At 43.9% G+C, this 25,374-nt stretch overlaps 1 protein-coding gene across 2 annotated transcripts in view; it reads left to right on the forward strand.

Annotated features, from left to right (window-relative positions):
• Positions 1-25,374, forward strand: part of LOC126365867 (facilitated trehalose transporter Tret1-like) — a 459,878-nt gene that overhangs the window by 199,760 nt on the left and 234,744 nt on the right. For both annotated transcript variants that reach the window (XM_050008548.1, XM_050008549.1), the window contains one exon: positions 17,373-17,488. In XM_050008548.1, coding sequence (XP_049864505.1) covers positions 17,454-17,488 — 35 coding nt within the window. In that variant the 5' untranslated portion in view covers positions 17,373-17,453. The remainder of the gene's footprint in view (positions 1-17,372; positions 17,489-25,374) is intronic.

Below are 25,374 nucleotides of genomic sequence, written 5' to 3' on the forward strand. Positions count from 1 at the left end.
ACGTAGCAGGAGTAAGATACAGGTAGTGGAAGGTTATCTACAATTTGTATAAAAACTGGATTGCAGCTGCAAGAGTCGAAGGACATGAAAGGGTAGCAGAGCTTGAGAAGGGAATGAGACAGGGTTTTAGCCAGTCCCCAATGTTTTTTTGTTTTTCACTCTGTTCGTTGAGGAAGCAGTAAAAGATCCAAGGAGCAATTTGAAAAGGGAATTAAAGTTCAGTTACAATAAATAATAACTTTCAGATAGAGCTGATGACACTGAAATTCTGTCAGAGCAGTTGGAAGAGCATCTGAACGAAATGAATAGTGTCTCCAAAAGAGATTATAAGGTGAAAATTAACAAAAAGTAAAACAAGAGTACGGAAACGTAATCGAATTAAATGAGGCAATGCTGGGGACTTACATTAAGAAATGTGGTAATAAAAGTAGTCTATCTGTTGTGCTATTTGGACTGATGTAGAGAGGATATAAAATGCAGACTCGCAATAGCAAGAAAAGTATTTTTGAAAAAGAGGAATTTGCTAACATCTCATATAAATTATAGTGTTAGCTTTTTCTGCAAGTGTTTGTCAGGAGTATAGTCTTTTACGGAAGTGAAACGTGGACAATAAACAATTCACTCAAGAAGAGAATAGAGACTTCTGATATGTGATGCTATGGAAGAATGCTGAAAATTAGATGAGTAGATGGCGTGACTAATGAGAGGTACTGAACTGAATTGGCTAAAGAAAGAAATTTATGGCCCAACTTGATTAGACGTAGAGACCTATTGATAGGACGCACCCTGAGACGTTGAGGGAAAGTTGAAGAGGCTTGCACGGGATAGACAGCATGAAGAGCTGCATCAGAAGTCTTCTGGCTGAAGACTACAACAGCAAAAGTTATACTTCCTCCGTTCCTTCTATTACTGTACTTTTCTTCAAAAAGAAGCCGGCCGCTGTGGTCGAGCGGTTCTAAGCGCTTCAGTCCGGAACCACGCTGCTGCTACGGTCGCAGGTTCGAATCCTGCCTCGGGCATGAATGTGTGTGATCCCCTTAGGTTAGTTCTAAGTCTAGGGGACTGATGACCTCAGATGTTAAGCCCCATAGTGCTTAGAGCCATTTGAAGCATTTTTTTGAAAAAGAATAAGCTGACTTCTACAACGGAACATCACCTTCGTGTATTGCTATGAGAGACTGGGATAGATCAGGAGACTAGCTGTGATCGAAAACGTAACTACAGCCTTCAATTAAATTAATCTAACGTCAGCGGGATGTTGAGTCAGCTCAATGGATTGGAGGTGGATTAAGGAAACGTATTGCTGAATCCATACGAAAAGACTGGGAAGATGCCCTAATGGAACGTATGTGGAATACATTACAAAATATTCAGGAACAATATGCATGTGTATAAGTCGAAACCGTAATGCACTGTAAAGTCTAGAGGAGGCCTTATCCAGCGTTTGAAATGAAGTAGCTGATGATAGTGATCATGATGACGATGCAACTGAAAAGCTTCGGGGTTCTTTGGCTTGTCTTATGTATAAGCACAAACTATTTCGCTAAGATCCCCATGAACAAAAATTTCCCAGTTTACTCGCCGCGATCAACTTCGATACAACTTCCAGATATCAATAAGGGCCGTAATAGCCTTCACAAAAAATACAAATGGCTGTAATGGACGTAGTGGTATCTTCTTTCAAGGAAAGTCCTAATTAAACGCTAGACGACACCACGACAACACAAGGTAGAAAGCGAGAATCGAGAGGTGTGCATGCCATAGAGGCAGCCTCAGCGATCAGCGCTTGTGGTGGATCCTACGGCGCCTGTGGCACTGCCGAGAATGCTTCTGTGTAGTCTCCATTTGTCATCTTTCGTATAGTCCTCCCTTTTGCCTGTGTGTCTTTGCCTTGTTCAGCGAGTGAAGTTCTCGTAGCTAATACAGCGAATATTCACTCGTCTCCCTCTAATTCGGCTATTCCTTGCACAAGTGGGTCCGGATTAGCGGATGTGCCTGATTATTGAGATTCTCTGAAATTTAGTTTAAACACAAAGGGAGGACTATGTTTCATGAAATCTAAAGCCACATTCATTTTCATACGAAACTTAGTTCTTCAGTGCGTACATACGCCCCGAATTTTTAGATGTCGCAATGATGAGCTGGGGCGCTATCACGTAATCGCGTTACAACTATTACATCAGTACTGCATGTATCTGGTTGTTGCGTAATGTACTCCAGGAGGGTTGCCTGCGACTTCAGAGGAATCTCCGCGTTCTCTCTCTTATGTCGACTCCTTCAGGACTTTCGTCATCATTTTTCTGTACGCTTTTGATTAGATCTTCATGAGGTCAAGTTCACAGTTTCCTTCGTTCACCCGCTTAGAAATGTTTATTCATTAGTTTCTCCTCCGTCTGGAATGTGCAGCATTGTTTAAGATTGAAATTAATTGAGAACATTGTTGCCCCCGATAGTTCATTGTTATGTGCGTCATTTGTGTTTGATCGACTAGCGTCCAAATGTGGGCCCGTTTGTTGAGAGGCCGGACTACCGAGGGCCGCATTAGCGAGAGTTTAGGGAATTTAGAGATGTGGCACAGTAAACGCAGTTATCAACGTAGTGAGTCGTCTCGAAGAAAGGAGTGGAGCATGGCGAATGGTGCACGATAGCTTGAAGATAAATAAAATGGATGGCATTGGAGAACTTACCTATTACTGTAAGTGCGTAACCTTACACGGCCATAGTGGTCTCTCGGCAACACAGTTTCTGCCCGCATCTCGTGGTCGTGCGGTAGCGTTCTCGCTTCCCGCGCCCGGGTTCCCGGGTTCGATTCCCGGCGGGGTCAGGGATTTTCTCTGCCTCGTGATGGCTGGGTGTTGTGTGATGTCCTTAGGTTAGTTAGGTTTAAGTAGTTCTAAGTTCTAGGGGACTGATGACCATAGATGTTAAGTCCCATAGTGCTCAGAGCCATTTGCAACACAGTTTCTCCTCCGTTGATAGACTCACAGCCACCGTGGATTAACAACAGTTATATCCACTTAGGGACAATTATTGTAGAACAGGACGCAGCTCCACAACATACAACTCCTGTGTTAACTGACACTCGCAGTTACTTCAGAAAGCGTCTCAGCAAACAGTCGTCCTGAATTGCAGGAAATATCTTTCTCCTTTCTCCCATAGTGCCACATTGTAATTGCTTCAGGTTTCTTTGTATACGGATTTCCAATGCTCAGAGTAATTTGAAATACTCAAACGACCACGTTACACTAGAGTAGTTTCCTCCTCAAGGGTAGTACTGATTAGAGTTTTAACAACACGGAAAACATTTAGCGGCAGTGCCTACTGTACCTCGCCTGCGCCGGCGCAGCAGGCTAATTGGTTCATGGAGTTCAACGTCGAACATAAACTTTTATGCAGCTATGAACACAGAATAGGAATGTATTTCCCGGCGATAAACTGCGGCGGCTCTTAATCGTGTGATTAGTATGGCAAACAGACGGCGACGGGAAAGCGAGAAAACTTAGCTGCCGTCGTCCAAGGCCAGCGCTGCTTTTAAAGTTCCTGGAACTGGTGTGTTCCTTCCTTCATATCGATATCATATAAGTTGCCTCGTTATAACTTTGCGTAAGCCATTACTTATTGGTTTCCCAAGCTGGAGTTTGTGATGTCTGGAATGGACTTGGGGTGTTTCCATCATCTTCAGCTACTTGCAGCAGATGAGTAGAAAACGAGCGACATTCAGAACAGACTGTAAGCAGTAAGTAATATAACTGTCCCGCCATATTTAACTCTTCATAATGACTGAAGAATATTGAAAACCGAGGATTATCTGCATGTGTGACTAGCCAACCTCGAGTGTACAACAGAACCATGTTTCGCGGCACGATAGAGCAGACTCTGCAGCTGAGATTCCAAGAGCATCACTTCAGTCCCGAACCGCGCTGCTGCTGCAGTCGCAGGTTCGAATCCTGCCTCGGACATGGATGTGTGTGATGTCCTTAGGTTAATTAGGTTTAAGTAGTCCTAAGTCTAGGGGACTGATGATCTCCCATGTTAAGCGCCATAGTGCTTAGAGCCATTTGAACCAAACTTTGAATTGTACATGTTTTGTTATTATATGCTCATTTCTCTAATAATTGAAAAACACAATGTAAGCTAATATGATCTGAACCTGCTCAAGAGTAAAAGTGGTAATACCATATTGTAAGTACAAAAACAACTTGATCATTATGGGGCTTAAATGTTTACAAAACATGAAAAAAATCCATTTCCTTGCTTATTGTAAATTGCTTAAGACTATTTATAAAAGCTGTTCGCCACAGCTGCACTCCCACATCAGTAGCTTTGTTATGGTGCGTGGTGGTGGGTAAGTAGGCAATGACATCAGCTGCCCTCACGTGTCTGCCTGTGCGGACAAGCATAGCTCGTGATGTGTGCCCCACTCTCTCTCCTCCCGAACTGCCCCAACGCGTCGGCACGTTCAACATTGCTGCCAAGCAATGCGTACAGAGCGGCATGGGAGGAGCGCGCTTTTATGCATCGTGCTATTGAAGTGGCTATACGCTATACAATCTGTATATATTGCCACAAATAGCGTGGAGGTATTGATTAAACACACATAAAATTGTATAAGCATTGTATTCGTTACTATTAATGGTATCATGCAGCACATATAAACCAATAAAAGCATTTCCACTAATATGATGAAGATCAAAAGTCAGAAAGCAAATAGCGTTTTCTGGCCATTAAAATTGCTACACCAAGAAGAAATGCAGATGATAAACGGGTATTCATTGTACAAATATATTATACTAGAACTGATACGTGATTACATTTTCACGCAATTTCGGTGCATAGATCCTGAGAAATCAGTACCCAGAACAACCACCTCTGGCCGTAATAACGGCCTTGATAAGCCTGGGCATTGAGTCAAACAGAGCTCGCATGGCGTGTACAGGTACAGACGTTTTCACTTAGTGACAGATCTGGAGAATGAGCTGGCCAGGGCAGCATTTTTCTGTATCCTGAGAGGCCCGTACAGGACCTGCAACATGCGGTCGTGCATTATCCTGCTGAAATGTAGGGTTTCGCAGGGATCGAATGAAGGGTAGAGCCACGGGTCGTAATACATCTAAAATGTAATGTCCACTGTACAAAGTGCCGTCAATGCGAACAAGAGGTGACCGACACGTGTAACCAATGGCAACCCGTACCATCACGCCGGGTGATACGCCAGTATGGAGATGACGAATACACGCTTCCAATGTGCATTCACCGCGATGTCGCCAAACACGGATGCGACCACCATGATGCTTCAAACAGAACCTGGATTCATCGGAAAAATTGACGTTTTGCCATTCGTGCACACAGGTGCGTCGTTGAGTACACCATCGCAGTCGCTCCTGTCTGTGATGCAGCGTCAAGGGTAACCGCAACCATGGTCCCCGAGCTGATAGTCCATGCTGCTGCAAACGTCGTCGAACTGTTCGTGCAAATGGTTGTTATCTTGCAAACATTCCCATCTGTTGACTCAGGGATCGAGACGTGGCTGCACGATCCTTTATAGCCATGCGGATAAGATGCCTATCATCTCGACTGCTAGAGATACGAGGCCGTTGGGATTCAGCACGGCGTTCCGTATTACCCTCCTGAAGCCACCGATTCCATGTTCTGGTAACAGTCATTGGATCTCGACCAACGCGAGCAGCAATGTCGCGATACGATAAACCGCAATCGCCATAGGCTACAATCCGACCTTTATCAAAGTCGGAAATGTGATGGTACGCATTTCTCCTCCTTACATGAAGCATCACAACAACGTTTCACCAGGCAACGCCGGTCAACTGCTGTTTGTGTATGAGAAATCGGTTGGAAACTTTCCTCATGTCAGCACGTTGTAGGTGTCGCCACCGGTGCCAACCTTGTGTGAATGCCCTGAAAAGCTAATCATTTGCATATCACAGCATCTTTTTCCTGTCGGTTCAATTGCGCATCTGTAGCACATCATCTTCGTAGTGTAGCAATTTTAATGGCCAATAGTGCATTTTTCCATAATTCGCTTAATATTCTTCAAATAAATAGTACACTCCTGGAAATGGAAAAAAGAACACATTGACACCGGTGTGTCAGACCCACCATACTTGCTCCGGACACTGCGAGAGGGCTGTACAAGCAATGATCACACGCACGGCACAGCGGACACACCAGGAACCGCGGTGTTGGCCGTCGAATGGCGCTAGCTGCGCAGCATTTGTGCACCGCCGCCGTCAGTGTCAGCCAGTTTGCCGTGGCATACGGAGCTCCATCGCAGTCTTTAACACTGGTAGCATGCCGCGACAGCGTGGAAGTGAACCGTATGTGCAGTTGACGGACTTTGAGCGAGGGCGTATAGTGGGCATGCGGGAGGCCGGGTGGACGTACCGCCGAATTGCTCAACACGTGAGGCGTGAGGTCTCCGCAGTACATCGATGTTGTCGCCGGTGGTCGGCGGAAGGTGCACGTGCCCGTCGACCTGGGACCGGACGGCAGCGAAGCACGGATGCACGCCAAGACCGTAGGATCCTACGCAGTGCCATAGGGGACCGCACCGCCACTTCCCAGCAAATTAGGGACACTGTTGCTCCTGGGGTATCGGCGAGGACCATTCGCAACCGTCTCCATGAAGCTGGGCTACGGTCCCGCACACCGTTAGGCCGTCTTCCGCTCACGCCCCAACATCGTGCAGCCCGCCTCCAGTGGTGTCGCGACAGGCGTGAATGGAGGGACGAATGGAGACGTGTCGTCTTCAGCGATGAGAGTCGCTTCTGCCTTGGTGCCAATGATGGTCGTATGCGTGTTTGGCGCCGTGCAGGTGAGCGCCACAATCAGGACTGCATACGACCGAGGCACACAGGGCCAACACCCGGCATCATGGTGTGGGGAGCGATCTCCTACACTGGCCGTACACCTCTGGTGATCGTCGAGGGCACACTGAATAGTGCACGGTACATCCAAACCGTCATCGAACCCATCGTTCTACCATTCCTAGACCGGCAAGGGAACTTGCTGTTCCAACAGGACAATGCACGTCCGCATGTATCCCGTGCCACCGAACGTGCTCTAGAAGGTGTAAGTCAACTACCCTGGCCAGCAAGATCTCCGGATCTGTCCCCCATTGAGCATGTTTGGGACTGGATGAAGCGTCGTCTCACGCGGTCTGCACGTCCAACACGAACGCTGGTGCAACTGAGGCGCCAGGTGAAAATGGAATGCAAGCCGTTCCACAGGACTACATCCAGCATCTCTACGATCGTCTCCATAGGAGAATAGCAGCCTGCATTGCTGCGAAAGGTGGATATACACTGTACTAGTGCCGACATTGTGCATGCTCTGTTGCCTGTGTCTATGTGCCTGTGGTTCTGTCAGTGTGATCATGTGATGTATCTGACCCCAGGAATGTGTCAATAAAGTTTCCCCTTCCTGAGACAATGAAATCACGGTGTTCTTATTTCAATTTCCAGGAGTGTATCTGATGCTGCATACTTTCTCTTCGAGGTTCACTTCATCTCCAGACCAAATTTCATAGAAATCAGTTCAGTGGGCCAGTAGTGGAAACGTAACAGAGTTACTTTCGCAATTACAATATTAGTATGAATAAAACTTTCAATTACGATGTCTTTTTTTCTTCGTAATCCGATTTTGATTAACTGTGTAGCCTCCACGGAGCCCCAAGCGATGCTCAAGTTACCTCCGAAAACATATTGAAAATCCGACTTGTAATTTGGCAGAACCGTGTGAAAGAGGCAGACACGAAGATTTTACGGCTTTATTATTAGCGTAGAATAGCTTCTGAAAGTATTAATACACCACTCGCATGGTAGTGAAGAGAACACAGCACTGATTTTTGCATTATGTCAAAGCTCGCGTCTTCTAACCTGTAGTCTATGCCAGAGGCAGCGCTATTTCATTATTAGCACCGCTGCTGAGCGTTCTGTTCTTTATATTTTAAAATTGACACTATTGAAGTGAAGTACATAAGCAGGAGATGCGTTATTCTTGTGATTGGTGTAATTAAATTGTAAAACGAGAATAGTTACCTTCATTTCATAATAATTCTTCAGTTGCTTTGATTTACTCATTTTGCTTTTGAGTCATGTGTTCTAGAACAAGATTTCATAACACGTTTGGCAGTTGTGCCACAACCCTCCATCTCCCTTCCCTCGACTTCAACAACCCGCAAATAGTAGGTGTATGGTCGTAACCTCACTGTAAAATGTAAGGTCTCGCTGGAAAATAATTATTAGAAAACACGTAAAGCTTTTTAAACAAAAGAAGATTTATTAACGTGCTAAATCTTTATTCTTTATGTCTACACATTTATTTCTCAAAATAACCATCTTGGTGGCGAATACATTTCTCCTGACGAGAGAACAGTTTGTTGATACTGTCACTGTAGAATGTTAAACTTTGGTGACGGTGTCGAAACATCACCTCTGCTTACACCGCCTTGTCACTATCAAAGTGAAGTCGTCGAAGGTGGTGTTTAAGTTTCGGAAACAGATGAAAGTCGTATGGGGCCAACGGGGCTGTGTGGAGGATAATGGGTGGTAGTGAACCCAAGGTGTTGGATTGTTGCAGATATCGGGGCGCTTGTGTGTGGTCTGGCATTCTCAAACTCAAGGAGAACGTGCTCCGTATCTGGATAAACTCTTCGATTTCTAAACTCAATTACAGCACGCCGTTTCTCACTCACCGATACAGTTATGTTACGCAGCGCTATATTTCATCACATAAAAAATTCGAAGGCCTTACTTTTCAGCACGCCCTCGTATTTCGCACTCGGGCGCTAAGGCGGCTGCAGTGGGCTGGAACGAGAGACAATAACCTGTACGTGCCAAATTTAAAAACTGTACATTCTGAAATTCACAAGTGCGTAGCATCAGACATCAGAATTACGGCCCAAAATTTCGGGTGCTCGATTGCGGGGACATATAGATTGCAGGTGGACTTTATTCTTCTTAAAATATGAGATGGAGTATGTCATTTTTCCGTGTGAAACTCGCTAATAATACACTAACAACACGTAATACTGAGAAACACACTGCTCCTAAAACAAACTGTGCGTGTGGTTTAATACTACGCTAGAAGTAGAGAACAAAAGAGCTGCTTGTTTGTTCAATTGCAGATTGGTCAACTCAAAATTTAAAATATCCAGCTTTAGTGTCTGTCCTTGCGACATTTGTGCCCAGTAGGCGCTGGACTTGCCTCCTTGCCCCCTTGTACAGTCAATAATTTTGCTTCTAACCTCTTTCTGTCACAGATCATTTTTCTCAGTGTAATACGCTGCACGAACGGAGAATAAAATAATTTCGATAAAAATGTCGACTTACCACGTTTCTACCCCTTTGGTCTTCAGATACATTTAAGACCCATTGAATTAGAGATATATGATATGTTGGAGATACAGCACTATGGGCGCCGGGGTTAATGTAATAGTGCAGCTTGCATGTGACCGGGATGTTAACAGACTTCGCACTGATCGTTGGTGTGACAGTCGGATACAGGACTAGCATCTGATGCTCTGATGGTTCAAATGGCTCTGAGCACTATGGGACTTAACATCTGAGGTCATCAATCCCCTATAACTTAGAATTACTTAAATCTAACTAACCTAAGGACACCACACACATCCATGCCCGAGGCAGGATTCGAACCTGCGACCGTAGCAGTCGCGCTGTTCGTGACTGAAGCGCCTAGAAACGTTCCGCCACAGCGGCCGGCAGCATCTGATGCTGTATGTGCACTTACGATCACGACCAAATCGGGAGTGCCTGACGTAGGGAATACTCAATGAATAGTGCAATAAATTACAGACAAAAACGTAACAACTGAGTCCTAACTCCGTAATTGGAAGGTGAATGCAAAACAGAATTTCAACAGCGCTGAAACAGACTGAAGAACCCACACACTTTTTCCGCGCCTTCCAGTCAAGGCCAGAATGAAGTTTTCACGCTGCAGCGGAGTGTGCGCTGATATGGAAATTCCTGGCACATTAAAACTGTGTGCCGGACAGAGATTCGAGCTCGAGACTTTTGTCTTTCGCTGGGAAGTGCTCTACCAACGGAACTACCCAAGCACGACTCAAGCCCCGTCCTCACAGCTTTACTTCCGCCAGTACCTCGTCTCCTACTTTACAAACTTAACAGAAGCTGCAACACCAGCACTCCTGGAAGAAAGGATATTGCGGAGACATGGCTTCGCCACAGCCTGGGACACGTTTTCAGAATGAAATTTTCACTTTACGGCAGAGTGTACGTTGATATGAAACTTCCTGTCAGATAAAAACTATGTGCCAGACCGAGACTAGAACTCGGGACCTTTTCCTTTCGCGGGCGAGTGCTCTACCGACTGAAAGGCAAAGGTCCTGAATTCGAGTCTAACTCCGACACACAGTTTTAATGAGCCAAGAATTTTGAATCAGGGCATCGTACATTACTTAACGGGACGCGTTCTATATCCAGTTTACCTGTACAGTTTTACCAGGAAAGGCAATGATAGCTGTCAGTGTGAACATACGGGGAACACCAGAGCACATGATCATAACTGTGACCTCTGTAATAGAATTAGAGAACCAATGGAGAGTGACGAACATCTATAACTTTAGCGATTTCTCAATGGTGAATGACAATTGCCAATGTCGCTAATATCATTTTCCGGCATAATAAAATACGCCAGGTTAGGACTATTACCGAACTTCTCTCATCCAGCACAGCATCATCACTGTGGCGTGAATGTGAATAACGACGTGTTATTCACGAAGATGTGAATATGAGTGTTGTGTTGGAAAATGTGCGTCACAATCAAGGTCTTAGCGGCACAGCAGGCAGAACCGGCAATATCACATCAGCCCAACTACGATGCAACATCGATTTCGCCGGACGCTTTGGCTGCTGTGAGGATGCGCATAAAATCCTATCGATATCGAGTATTTTCAGTATTGTAAAACGTACCAGAACGTCAACGTTGCAGGTATCGAATGGTGTGGGAGAAAATAACGTGTCACACTATGTAGCATCTATCCAGTATACAGGAAAGATAAGCGCAAGAGTAAAACTGTTTATCATTCGCAGTCTGTTATTAACATATCAGACTCAAGCAACATTTACCTTTAGTACTACATAAGTGTCCATTAGACAGGAAAAGTGGTTTTAGGATTCAGATAAATGTGAACTAAATGTACTCGTGAGTAACGGAGGCAGCTGTATGTTTCATGAATATTTTCCTGCTATGAGTTGGTGAAGGACGGTGTACAGTATTGTCCACTACCGGGCATACAGCAGCTCAGCTGGAGGGATGTCTCACACCATTACGCGTTTCCCGTAAGCTGATGACCCGAGGTACAGACTGGACTGAACATATTGAACCAGGCTAAGGTCTGAACCACCGTCCTTCCGAATACGAGTTCGGTGTCACAACCACTGGGACACCTCGGTCTCATGTACACTGTACGTTGTGGGTATCTATTATAAGATGAGAGCAGTGTTATTGGATGGTTGTGATTGAAGCGCAGCTACTGTTAGAAGTCCAATGTGGGCTGTAATTATTTTATGGCAGCAAAATTTGGTAGATATGCTAATGCGTCAATGCGGAAATGGCTTATGCTGGAAAATTAGTTATTTTGACCACCTGTTGCAAATCTGACGCTGAACAAACTGTGTAAGCTGCAGTCAACAATAAAATAAACATTATGATTTTCTCAATTGTTTGGCCTTTTCTATCCATGTCCCGTACCTAATCCATTACATATGGAAACATATCTAAACGTCTTTCTTGCATTCAAAGTGCCACGTTTAGTCCTGGTGGCCAAACTTGGAACCAGTTTTTTCCAACGTAAATCGGTTCCACAGTAAAGCATTAAAATATCTACGAAGCTTCGCTGCCATACGATAATTGTACACCAAACTGGACCAATGTGAGTAGCTGCACTTAAATTATAACCACCCTGTTTGTTTGTAGATACATAAAAAGAGTTTTCCAATAGTTTTGTGTTTTATTTTGTAATCAATTGTGCGTCGTAGCTGCATCCCTCCAACTTTCACGAAACTAAAATGAATCATGCCCCCTTCCGTGCTCCGTGGCCCCTACCCCACCGACAAGAGCTTAGATCATGAGTACGGTCTTGTCCATAGGACGTGGTGTTTCATTGTCGCGACAGTCGGTTCGATTCCACTACGAGCCTACTGTATCTTTTGAAGAAGTCCACTTTTTAACTGATGCTGGGGGAAGGACAGGTCTTTGATCGCTTGACGGCAGAGCGTTGGCCAGGGGAAGAACTGTGGTGTGGCGACACCACTCGCCCATTTCGTTATTCCAGGATATGGAGAAAGTCTGGAAGGGGAATAACCTGCGTAACGCGAGCCGAGCGGTGTGGTGCAACTGCCGAACACGACACCTCGACCTCATCAGGGGATGTGTTCCGGCTTGTGGACAGGCTGGCTGCACGGAGACCACAGGCTCACACCGCCACTCGGCTTTTCCTCTTCCTTCGTGTAATAACAAAACCGCTCGGCATTATAGTATTCAGTCTCGTTTCACACGTTTATTAGTCACCTTTTCAAGCTAATATGTGTTTAACAACGTATTCCAGTTACCATGTTCGTTTATAGAACTTTTAATAGACGACTCATTGCAACTGGGAAGGGCTATCTCTAAAGCTATATAGACTTCAGTCACTCGGTATTGTCCAATTGACACGCCACGTTTCGGCAGTATGCTGTCGTCTTCGGGTACAGTTATCTATTTCTGTCATTCTTTAGATTACTAAACGCTAATGCACAGCCTCACAACGTACGCACTACGGGAACCGATAATATCGCAGCAACAATCTTCAGTGCTAAGAAGTAAGAATGGTACTACCAAGTCCTCTTACGATTTCCCACACCTTTGAGTATAAGAAGAGCATTTACTGCTAAATAGGGCAGATTATAAGGTTTTATCGACTCTGCTCTAAAGTAAGAAGACAATGTACGGAGCCTGTGGGGTTTGTAAATCTGCCGGTGATATCGGTACTATAAGACCGTAGATGCTCTTGTAAAACGACTGTGCACGAGCGTCATAGATCCAGATGATGTGTGGAGGACCACAATTAGTAACATGAGTTCCCCCCACTAGCTCATGATTCATATTGAGGCGCGAGTGTTACTTGTGCTTAAGTAAGTCGCAACCTGTAGCACAGGTTGGTGGGGGGGGGGGGGGACTTTTCTTTTTGAGTCAAGTGTCTTCTAACTGGTTTGATGCGTCCCGTCACGAATTTCGCTCCTGTACCAACATTTTCATCTCAGACTAGGACTCTCAATCTACACTCTCCATTACTTGCTGGATGTATTCCAGTCTCTGTCTTCCCCTAGAGCTTTTATCCTCTACATCTCCCTGTAAAGCATGGTGTCCTAGCATCCTAGAATCCTATCCCTGCTTCTCGTCAGTGTTATCCCTATCCTAGCCGATTTTGCGGAGAATATACATATGGCTATTTTGAAGGTTCATTTGAGTGCTTTGGTCCGAATGAAATGATGTTTCCGTGCTTTTTCTTACCATGAGATTTCTTTTTAGACTCACTGCAACGGAGAAAAGGTTTGGCCCGGAGACGTCGTTAATACCAGAGCAATTTTATTTTTGTTGTACTGTCAGATGCAGTACAATAATGAAAATCAAGTCTGAAATTCATCTACAGTTCAGTTTACTTTACGTTTCTATCTCAATACAGTCGTGTTGCACATGTTTTGTTCAAGGGGACAGCAAGGAATACGGCATCACAGTAAACATTTTTTGCCCCATTTATCTCCAAAAGAAATTCAAACACAATCGGTGTAAGTATGTAGAAATCTTGCTCATTCGTTTTTAGCAGAAATAGGTAGAGCGCGCCCAAACGTCTTTTTAAGATGAGCCCTGCGAGGAATGTGCCAAAACTGCAAGCACAGATGACATATCAAGAAAGTCTGTAACACGATATTGGACGGTCGGCTGTTATAGGTGTGTGTTTTAGTTAACGCTGTGGATGTATTAGAATATAATGTATGGATTGTTTTAGGTACACGAAGGGACTTCAGAAAGTAAATTACACATGACGTCTCACACTAAGACCACTGCACAACAAGAGCAGCGCATTGTCACAAGAGAGTACACGTTCCGGGTTTAGTGTACAGACAGTTGTGCAGCTATGCGTATAACTGTATTGATATATAGTGTCATGTATCTGTGTCACTTTCAACTGTAGCGCAGGTTTCAAGAAAAACTGCTTGACCTGCAGCGATATTGGGTAACTTACATTTTGAAGTCCCTTCTTACAATTAACTAGGAAATAGTTTTGTGCAGGATAAGTGCTGTCTTTTTGATAGCTGAGGAAAAGCAAATGTGAAACCGAAATTCTTCACACCATTGGAACCATTCTGAAAAGAAGCTAATTTTGTGTTTTTGTGTGGTGAGGAAGAGTGTTGTAGCTGAAGGAAAGTGCACCTAGGAATAAATATATGATGTTTCCTGGCAGGTGTTTCAATCTAGAGAGTGATTTTAGAATGACATGGACTAACGCATCCTAGAGACCCCCATAAGCAGTCTCCGGCACTTTCTACTGTTTTTGTTGACAATCGCTGTGGTGTTTGTAAATATTACATATTATATAACGCCTGAGGGTTATGCAACTTCTTCGACACCACTGATGCGTTTTGCCTACATTCAGTCCCTAGAGCAGCCGCCAGACTGAATTGGTGTCGACGTTTCTGACAGGGTTTGTTCTAACGTGCTGAACAAAGTTACGTGGGTGGCATCGAGCGTGTTGCCGAACTGCGGGAATTGAGCCTTTGCCGCCTTACTCGCTCACATGTTAATGTTGCACTCCCACGTGATCATGACACAGGAGAGCAGAAAACAAGAGGGCTGAAAGAGCATAATTACCCTCTTCTGCCTCGGATCACATTAAAATTCGTCGAATGGTTTTGAACAGTCCCTAGTGGTTCAAACCTGTACACGAGAACAAAATTTCTGTCTCACTGCACTCCGAAGGCATGCGATCACGTTGAACGGGAATGCAGCCCCACAATTTTGTGGGCCGAGGGAGTCAGCAATGTAAAAGGCTGTTAAGAAAATCTTCCTGTTGCTCATCGCACTACGAACTAGCGTGTTCGACCAAGAAATGTAATCAAAGGCCCATTAAAGGGGTGGGTTCATTGACTCCATAAGCCTTTCGGTGTCGATTCTGAGTGGCGGTGTGTCTCAATGTTTTCTTTGCCGTTGCCCCCTCCTTTAAAAAAAAGCATGTGATTTCAACGGTGGATGTCGTTGTTCTGATCTCTTTCGCAGAGACGTCAAAAGAAGGGGTGAAATGTGGGTTCGTAGGGGCTATAGCGACCCATCTCATACTGTGACACGTCCACGGTGGGGTTGGCAAAATTGCATTTGATGCCAATGTAACACACATTGTAGTTTACATGAACTTCTGAGCAGCGGCCTTTTTGTTACTTGTGCCGACACCCTCCAGTTTGAAGCGTCGCCAAGCCAGAGGGTGACGTCACAGGGCGCCACGGTTTTGTAGCTTCATAGAGGAAGATTGTGGGCATCTTTGTACGAAATTTCAACTTATACGTCGCAATGGGAGACAATTAATGGGGTGATCCTTTAGTTCTCTTCCGCATTGTAGTTACTTAACGTGTGGACCATTAAGCCTTACTTCGTCAGTCGAACACTGTCTTGTACTTTGACGCGGAAAGTCTTCTAACATGGAACACATGGCATTTGCACAAATGAACTGAGTTTCTCTAACTCTTTAACAATTTTCCGCCAGCCGCTGTGGCCGAGCGGTCCAATGAGCTTCAGTCCAGGACCGTGTTACTGTTGCGGACGGAGGTTCGAATCCTGCTTCGGGCATGGATGTGTGTGATGTCCTTAGGTTAGTTAGGTTTAAGTAGTTCTAAGTCTAGGGGACTGATGAGCTCCGATGTTAAGTCCCTTAGTGCTTAGAGCCATTTGAACCATTTGAACAATTTTTCGTTTCTTAGAAATTTGTGTCAGTTACCAATAGCTTCTATTTCAAAATGTTTTTAACTCGTAACTGGTGTTACATCACACGTCTTGATGCGGTTTCCCTTTCTGATTATTGGGCCCGCATCTCGTGGACGTGCGGTAGCGTTCTCGCTTCCCACGCCCGGGTTCCCGGGTTCGATTCCCGGTGGGGTCAGGGATTTTCTCTGCCTCGTGATGGCTGGGTGTTGTGTGATGTCCTTAGGTTAGTTAGGTTTAAGTAGTTCTAAGTTCTAGGGGACTGATGACCACAGTAGTTAAGTCTCATAGTGCTCAGAGCCATTTGAACCATTTGATTATTGGTGTGAAGTAGAGTAATGATGTAACATATAGACTATTCAATACAGTAATGTCAAGACTGAAGTAGAGTAATGATGTAACATACAGACTATTAAATACAGTACTGTCCACATTTTCTCGGTTGCAACACTTCCAAATTTGAATAGAAAATTTGTTCCTAGGTACATGACCCTGTTGTATCTTGGAACAGTTTCTTATATTTCTAAAAATCTTGCTTTTCCAGACAATTTTTTGGAACTTCAGAAAAAGAATGCATCACGTTTAAAGTGGTTCTGTCATTTCAAAATTATAAAAAAATATATTACACGGTTGTCTACATGAGAAAGTCTAGGAAGTGTCCGAGGATATTCTCCCCTACTGTAGATGCGACGTGTCAGAAAGCAACGACGTGAGTGGAAACTAGTGGGCCTGTACCAATTATGCGGAAGTAATTCCCTCTGGCGGAAAGGTCAAGTCCAAAGTTTTCATTTTTTTTGCAAAAGGAGCTGTTTTTCCTTTAAAGGGTAGAATACTGTGTAATTCTTCTGGAGCAAAGCCGAAAGGGATTTGAATAATGAATTTTCGCCAACTCTGGCACCCTCTCCGTATCACCTATTTCTACTTCTAAATAATATTGTGACTGGAAAATTTCGGTTCAGTGAAGAGGCTATATCAGTCGTAGATGGGTATTTCGTACATCTGTCCACACTTCAGTGGTGAAGAGACTGCAACATTTTTGGGGAAAGTGTATTGACCTAAAGCGGGCTTCGTTGTAAAACACTTTTTTATGCAGCTACATTAGCAAATTTTCAGCCTTGTCACGTATGTTTCACTACTTTTGATAATCTGCTCATCAGATACGAACCATAATACTTCACAGCAATTCAAAACAGTTACACTCGAGTCTGAAGGACTATCAGCGACCGCAGCTGTTACTGTACTTTTACCTGTTTACGAATCCGATGCGCAGCACATGCACTTCTTTCCTTCCAACGCACCTTGTATCCGTATGCTGACCGTTATCCAATGTCTCAGACCACGAATGAAGGATTTGTTCTTTACAGAAACAGATGAAACCAGACATGTGAAGAGTTTCCACTCATCCGCCATCGTGGTTCAAATTCTGCTGACGCAAGCCTCCAAAGATGCCACCAGAAATGGAACCTTCCGTGCTTAACGGGTAAGTGAGAGCCTGCCTTACGCCTTCACAGACCGCAAACATAAATCGTCTACGGAATCCTGTACTGCACATGGTCTCAAAATTTAGTACTCGCTTCTGCTCTGAGGACACTTAGGATACTGCTGCTTAACTGCATGATGTGAAAATTTATGACCAGACTAAACAGGCAACGCAGCTCTAGATTACAAATGTGTTCAGCTCCAAAGGCATTTTTAAAACAATCCTTCAGCTGAGGCTGGCTAAAACACTTACTGATGGGCTAAAGTAGCATTGTTATACCGGGTGTCGTATCTTAAGATTCGTCAGACACATTTTCTCTGGTGTTTCGGCAGAGATTTGCAATTTAGTTCTTGCATTATGTAGCCTGATTCAGCCCAGACAACCACTGCTCGTCACGTCTTTCACGTAACGCACGGTGTCCATTTACAATCAAAATTATTTTAAATCTGACTTTAACATGCTCATAAGGCGCTCCTAAATTAGTGTAGCTAGATATTCGTTTCATCGATGTGTATTAACTGGAAGTATAAAACGACAATCCAGCAGTGTCTCAAGTAGCTCTACATGCTTGACGGTAGCAGATAGCGCGGGCTGTCGCTGCTGAACTAAAGGTTATTCTTCGAGTTTTACTGTCCCTGTTAATATATATCCATAAAAGAAATGTCGCAATAAACTAATCTGGGAGCGCTCTATCGAATGGGCGCTTAAAACCCCGCTTTAAAAATAATTTTGTTTGTAACGGGATACAAATCGACGCCTTCCGTCGATACGAGGCGTCTTATGGAAAACGTGATGAGCAATATTTATTTAGGTTGCCTCCGCATTGTAAAAAAATATTGCAAATATCTGATGGAACACCAGAGAAAATGTTCCTGGCGATTCTTGGTAGAGACATCCTGTATTGGCACCCTACAAGAAAACGAAAATCAAAGGGATCAAATGGCTCTGAGCACTATGGTTAGGTTAGTTAAGTAGTTCTAAGTTCTAGGGAACTGATGACCTCAGATGGTAAGTCCCATAGTGCTCAGAGCCATTTGAACCATTCAAATTCAGCCCTGATGATCAGCGAAGACGAAGACAACAAGGAGTGATGGTCTGGGGTGCCATATCTTTTCATCACAGGACCCCTTTCGTCGACATGTGCGGCAGTCTTACAGCTCACCGGTAAGTCGACGATATTCTACACCTCACTTTGTTGCCCTTCATGGCAAACCATCCTGGGCCTACATGTCAGCAAGATAGTGCCGGCCCAGCCTGCAGAAAAGAGAGTTTTTATTCCATGTCTTCGTGCTTGGGCATCAAGGTCGTCGGATCTCCCCCCCCCCCCTCCTCCCCCCCTCCAGTTGAGAACATCCGGAGCAGTGTCAGCCTACCATCTTGGGATTCTGGCCATCTAACGCCCAAATTGGACACAATTTGGCACGATATTCCTCAGGATGACATCCAACAACTTTGTCAATCAAAGCGAAGCTGAATAACTGGCTAAGTGCCAGAGGTGAACCAACGCGTTATTGACTTGCACAATTTGCGAAGCTCTTTCTTTTGAATAAATCACCCAAGTTCTCTGAAATTGTAATTGTTTATTTGTCTGTACACGTACATCATCATATCTACCGATTTCCGTCCTATTCGGATAATTCCTTCGTGGTGCTTTTTTTCTCTTAGAGTGTGTTAAAACTGGCCTCTCTTCTTCAGTTTAGTATGTGCGTTTAACATAGCCACATTGATAGGTTTTTTAGTTATTTCTCTCTTACCACAGATAATTCACTTTTGCTTGGTTATTACTCTTCATGAATGTTCCTGATATGTCTGTCCAATAATTGTTATTTTCAACGTTAAAAAAACTGTGGTTGTAATATATATTTCGTTTACTAAAAAGCGTTTGCTGCAGGCTACTGGACAGATCAACTGCTCTACAGCTCTGGACTTGCACTGCTTAAGAAACCCCCTGCCTTTGACCAATCGCGCCGTACCTACTCCCCCCGAACAGGCATAGGAAGACTCAACGGTACCGACCGATCGCCATGTCATCCTCACCGATAGGCGTCACTGGATGTACATATGCAGGAGCATGTTGTCATCTTTCGCTGGTGGAGCCTCTATTTCTGAATCAAGTAGCTCCTCAATTGGCCTCACAAGGGCACAGAGCAGCTCGCTTCCCAACAGCCCTCGGCAGACCCGGACAGTCGACTAGCCAAGCCCGATAGCGCTTAACTTCGGTGATCTAACGGGAACCGTTACCACCACAGAGGCAAAGCAGTTGGCTGCACACAACATGGACGATGTTTAACAGAATGCGCAGCAATCATGGCAGAAGCACGGACTCTCTTCATATATGGGGTAAGGCTCCATCTCTAAACTGCAACTGTGGAGCAGCCAGGCAAATCTTTCCTAACTTAGTTACATAACGTCCCAACACCGCTTATGATGGTACTTCCGACGATTTCCTGACGGCAAAAAATGACACGCAATAGATTATAATAAAAATTTAGATGTCAATCAATAAATTATATGTCTTATACAAATTTCCTGACAGATTAAAACTGTGTGCCAGACCGAGACTCGAACTCGGGCCCTTTGCCTTTCACGGGCAAGTGCTCTACCAAGCACGATTCACGACCCGTCCTCACAGCTTCAATTCTGCCAGAACCTCGTCTCCTACCTTCCAAACTTAACAGGAGCTCTTCTGCGAACCTTGCAGAACTAGCACTCCTGGAAGAAAGGAAATTTCAGAGACATGGCTTAGCCACAGCCTAGGAAATGTTTCTGGATAAATGTCTTATTGTCTTTATTATATTTAATATTGAGGTTAAAGAAACGTACAATAAATAAATAAATAAATAAATAAATAAAATATGACTGACATTTTCAGCCACCGATGTTTACTAATCGTCACACTCCCCCCTCTCCCCTCTAGGGTTTCTGTGATTAGGCAAGCTAGTTTACCGTCCCCTCCCCTCTTCATGTGAAGACTATGGTTAGTACTTTCTCATCTAGCGATAGAATCAACAGCAACTACAGTAGTGTGTGAACCTGCAAATGACGTAAGCAGTTTTTCCAATTCCAAAGTAAAGTTCAAATAAGACAGACAATAGCGTCCCAGAACAAACTCATGACTAGTGTATCTCGCTGCTTACGGTTTCTTTCTTTAGTTGAGGCCAGATTTAATAAGTACGAGTACGTGACTCACAGAACACGCGCCATTGTATATCAGAGAATCCTCGTTACTACTTTGAGCAACTGTTGCATAATGTTGGCGCTCAGTTTCAGTTTTATTTCGGACAACCTGTGTTTGACCCCTTTCAGAGTAAGAATTAAAAGAAAGACGCTCTCATCCCACTGCAGCTGCAGCTGCACGTCTGTCCTTGTAGGCGCATTTTTCGCCTGGTGAGACCGTGCGAACCACCGTTCACTTCGGATGCCTGTGAAGGTCGCTGCGCCGTAAGTGAAAGTTGCGACCGTTTTTCTGTTGACATGAATACCTTCGGAAGTCCGCGTTTACTGTGAGCTTTAAAAGGCTTTTTGATTATTCACATGTAATTCTTTTGTACTCATTACAGATCCGTTTGTGCGGTAACAACTCTCATTTCAATCTCTAAGTTTTAAACACTGAACAGCTATACAGTTAATATCAGCTACTGGCAATGACAGTTGGAATTACAGCCGAAACAATTTGTATCTCTGCAGTTAACTCGTAGCGATACGTTTTTATGGTCACTCGAGAATGTGCACCGTAAGTCATATAAGAATTACATAACGTTTTTCAGCAGCCCTACGTAGGAGTAATGTGATACTGACTCATGCTCAGTGCCTTATCAAGTCTTCCTGAGAAGTAACTAATTCCCAGTTTACATGACGACACTGGGTTGCACGCAACTGCGCTACCAGTCACTCCACATCCGCGATGGTCCGCTTTCTGGGTATCAATGCTATGCAAAGGTATTTGTAGAGTTTTAATGACGTCGACTACAAAAACAAGCAGAATTCTTTATTCAATATTAATATATTTAAAACGTCACAGCAGTGTTCCCATTCACAGAGTGTAGTACAGACGATTAAAATAACTTATGGTTTTCCAGTACAATTTCTTTCAGCAAGATCGGTGAACACCCTGGCTGGCGTCTTTTGTCCATGCAGTCACAAAGCCAAAGACGTTTCTCACATTTTTTTTCTTTCCTCTCGTGCAGCAATTTCATGCAAACAAGATTAACTCCACCACAACTCGTAAAGTTTTTTTTTCTGGCGTTTCATTCTCCTCTCTGACGGAGAGCAGCGGACTGTTCCAAGGCGTGCTATATGCCCTCTTCAGCCATTGGGTTCTAGGGAGTTTTATTTGGTTCTTCAGTTATTCATTATTTCTTGCAAAAGGGGGGGGGGAAGGCTTATTTCTCTCAATTTGGAATTTACAATTTGGCGAGGCGCGCACGCTCCATATGTCCGTCCGCTCTCTTCTCATAGAAGGACCTTGCCAAAACATTCATTTTACGCACAACTACGGCACTCACGAACCTAACTGAAGTGTACACTGGTGGCGCAGTTTCTGTAGACATATAGGAAACTACAGGCGAGAAGGTCGTTGCACGCAACGAGTGGCGCTATCCAGTGTTGTCGTGTAAATAGGATTAAGGCTGGAGCATCTCTGTAAATTACAGGTAATATACGCTTTAGTTAAACGATGTGCTGCTTCAGAAGTTACTTTGCAATCGTTGTGCATATTTCTACCATGTTCCATTAGTATCTTCTTTCCATTATCTCCTTGTGAAGTCGCAGAAACGAAAGTACCATGAGATATTTAAACTAATAGTAGTGTCTATCTGATCATCTTAGAAAACACCAAAATAATTTGCAATTAAACTTTCACCTACCTGACCATACATTTAATTAATTAAAAGGTACATTGTGTCTGTATGAACTGCGCTCATAAACGACTGAGTAGAGATACCTACCTGGTAACATGTAAATTCCCTTTCCACCGTAATGGTAACGACGACACTCATCTCTGTGCGTCTATCGATTCTTTGGCTAGCAATTTCGACCACATACTTCTTAAAACTGTGTACGACTAACGCTGTGTCCAGAAGCATAAACCGAAGAACCAGTGGACACATACAGAATAAAGAAGAGACAAAAATAAGTGCGCAGCGTATATATATTGTAAGGTGTCAGGCAAACCAACACCTTCCATGAAAACCCTGACATAATAAGCAAATCTAGTAGTATGTCACATAGCTCCGAATAAATCGTGACATTAAATTAACCAAAGTAATACGAGTAACGAGTGAGCAAATGGAATACCACAGACTAACACAAGAATGCCTAAATGCATGTCGTACCTTCCCACTGTGAGGCAGACGCAGTTCCGAGCGGAGAAACGAGGACAGAAGCCGAGAGCAGAACCGTGTTAAGCTAGAAGGCCCTACGATAAAGCACGGACTGGACACCCACGTCGCCATCTAACCACTAGGGCTCACCACCCGCACGTTTCAGCGTGAGACTTTTTTGCGTCTCAGGTACGTCAAGGACCCCCCCCCCCCCAGCCCATGTTAAAAGCTAGAGCCCTCCAGAAAAACAGTATAGATCTTACGATAACACAAAAAGGGCCACTACCACCCGCAAGTTTTAGCGTGAGACTTTTTCGCGTCTCAGGCACGTCAAGGACCCCCCCCCCCCCCCCCAGCCCATGTTAAAAGATAGAGCCCTCCAGAAGAACAGTATAGATCTTACGATAACGCTAAAAGGACCACACTAGCTGCAGGTTCTAGCGTGAGACTTTTTAGCGTCTGTTACGTTGCAAACTTTAAAAACATTGCCCCACCACGAAAAGTATAACGTTTCTCATTGGATAGACAGAATCTTTGTAGGCGGAGCTTAAGGTTAACATTGAGACCCTGATTGGTCAGATGAAAACACAGCCAGATAGGTTTTTTTTAAATCTGCTTCGGTAACTTGTAGTAAGGAGAAGTTAGGAGAGTTAGTTCCGAGACGGCGAGCTGGATGGCTGGTGCGTCGGCCGCTGTCGCCCTGACGCTGCCTAAACACCGACAAGGTAATGAACGCACGCGATGCCGCATTTTTGAGCGCATAAGGCTTCACTCAGAACTGCAGACGACTCATCTGTTACACCCCTTTTTTGCATAATACGAGTGTCGATCGTTAATTACAACTCATGGTGTTCACATTTGCCACTTGAAGAACAGATCTGAAACGCGATGATTTTTCTTTTATATAGTTATTGAGAAGCCACATCAGCCACTGTAATTTACGACAAGTTAGATAAGTAATTAAAGATAATTGAGGGTCACTGTAGACCATTTTGATAGTTTTCTCTTTTGTGAAACTTAAATTAAACCTAGATTATAGATGTGATATGGCATAGGTCATCCTTCGATCGATTGTAGAACTTGGAAACCCATTCAGGGAATATTCGTTCACATTTTTGTTGAACGCAGTTGGTTTTTACCATCCTGTATTAAAACATTTCCTTTTATCAATAGTGCAATTTATAAACGATGTTTTGTGAGTAGAATAAAATTTCCAATGGTAAACTTAACTGCTTTTTCGACGTTATTTTACCAGCTAACTAAAAATAGGAAAGCCTTGAACCCTTTCCTCTAAATTTAGTTATTATTAAGATTCTTTTACAGGGAGTGCAGTGGAGCTGACGCTGAGATCATGTACTATTTGGTTATATCATCGCTAGTCTCACTGAACTCTTCTGAATTCTACATGTCATGCGTGGTCTGGCGTGTCCTTACCAGCAACAGGTCCCAGGATCAAACTACTTAATTCCCTAAAAAACACGCTCAGAGCGTCGTTGCGCGAAAGTGGTAGGGAGACACGATATAGAAGAAACAGAAACCACCATGAATGTTTAGAATATTGCTACTAAATAATGAACATTATCATTTAAATCAAAAGTACCGGTGTGAAAATTTACATAGGTAAACCAAACAAAACAAAATATTTATTTTAAGCAAATAATTACTGTAGCTATAATTTCCTTTGTAGGTCACTAACGATGACTAAATCAGTCAGGTGAAACATGTATGATTAATGAAATAGTGTTGGTAGATTATGAAATTTATTCGCAAATTGCGAATATAATGTTACATCAGCTATGTGGTTTAGTATACACACACGAAAATTTGTGCTCGACCGGCACTCGAACCCAGATTTCCCCCTTATGGCGAGCGGTCACCTTAACAACTTCGGCTATGCGTGCACGCTTCCTGGACTGACCCATACTTCCTTATGTCATAGTGTTTACGTCCAGCAGTGCCTGAACACCGTTCGTGTGATCCCCGTATAGCGATAGACAATGTTTTCTCGTTAGTTTTTTTTTTTTACGTGAAATGAAATACAGTCATTGAGGGTATGTGTTTGACAGACAGCTAGAATACAAACTTGGATAGGATAAGGATTGGTAAGGAAATCCGTCGTTTCCTTTTCAAGGGGAGCGTGCTGGTATCCATCTTAAGTTATGTAGTGCAACTACTCCAGTAGGTGTCCCTTATCCTAACAGGCGTCGTTTGATACAAGCGCCCTGAGGTTCGCCTTCCCCATCCATTGGACCCAATCTGAAGACCTTATTGTTTACATAATGTAACACTATAGCAAAGAAAAATTGCCAACATACGGAGAAAAAGAATGATGCGTATACCTCATGGTTAAATGGCAAAAAATGACTGAAGTACTCAGAGTACGGTACTTATTATACCGGAAATGGCGAGAACGGTCTTGGATTTTTTCGGTGGTGGTGAATCGATGCACATCTATCTGTGTTACCAACGTCCGAGCCATCCTCGTTATATAGTCTGTCTAGTTTTCGTTTGACCGTACCTCATACACTGAAGTCACAAAAGTCATGGGATAGCCATATGCATACA

This window comes from Schistocerca gregaria, chromosome 4, assembly GCF_023897955.1.
Source record: "Schistocerca gregaria isolate iqSchGreg1 chromosome 4, iqSchGreg1.2, whole genome shotgun sequence".
In the NCBI taxonomy this organism is placed as follows: domain Eukaryota; kingdom Metazoa; phylum Arthropoda; class Insecta; order Orthoptera; family Acrididae; genus Schistocerca; species Schistocerca gregaria.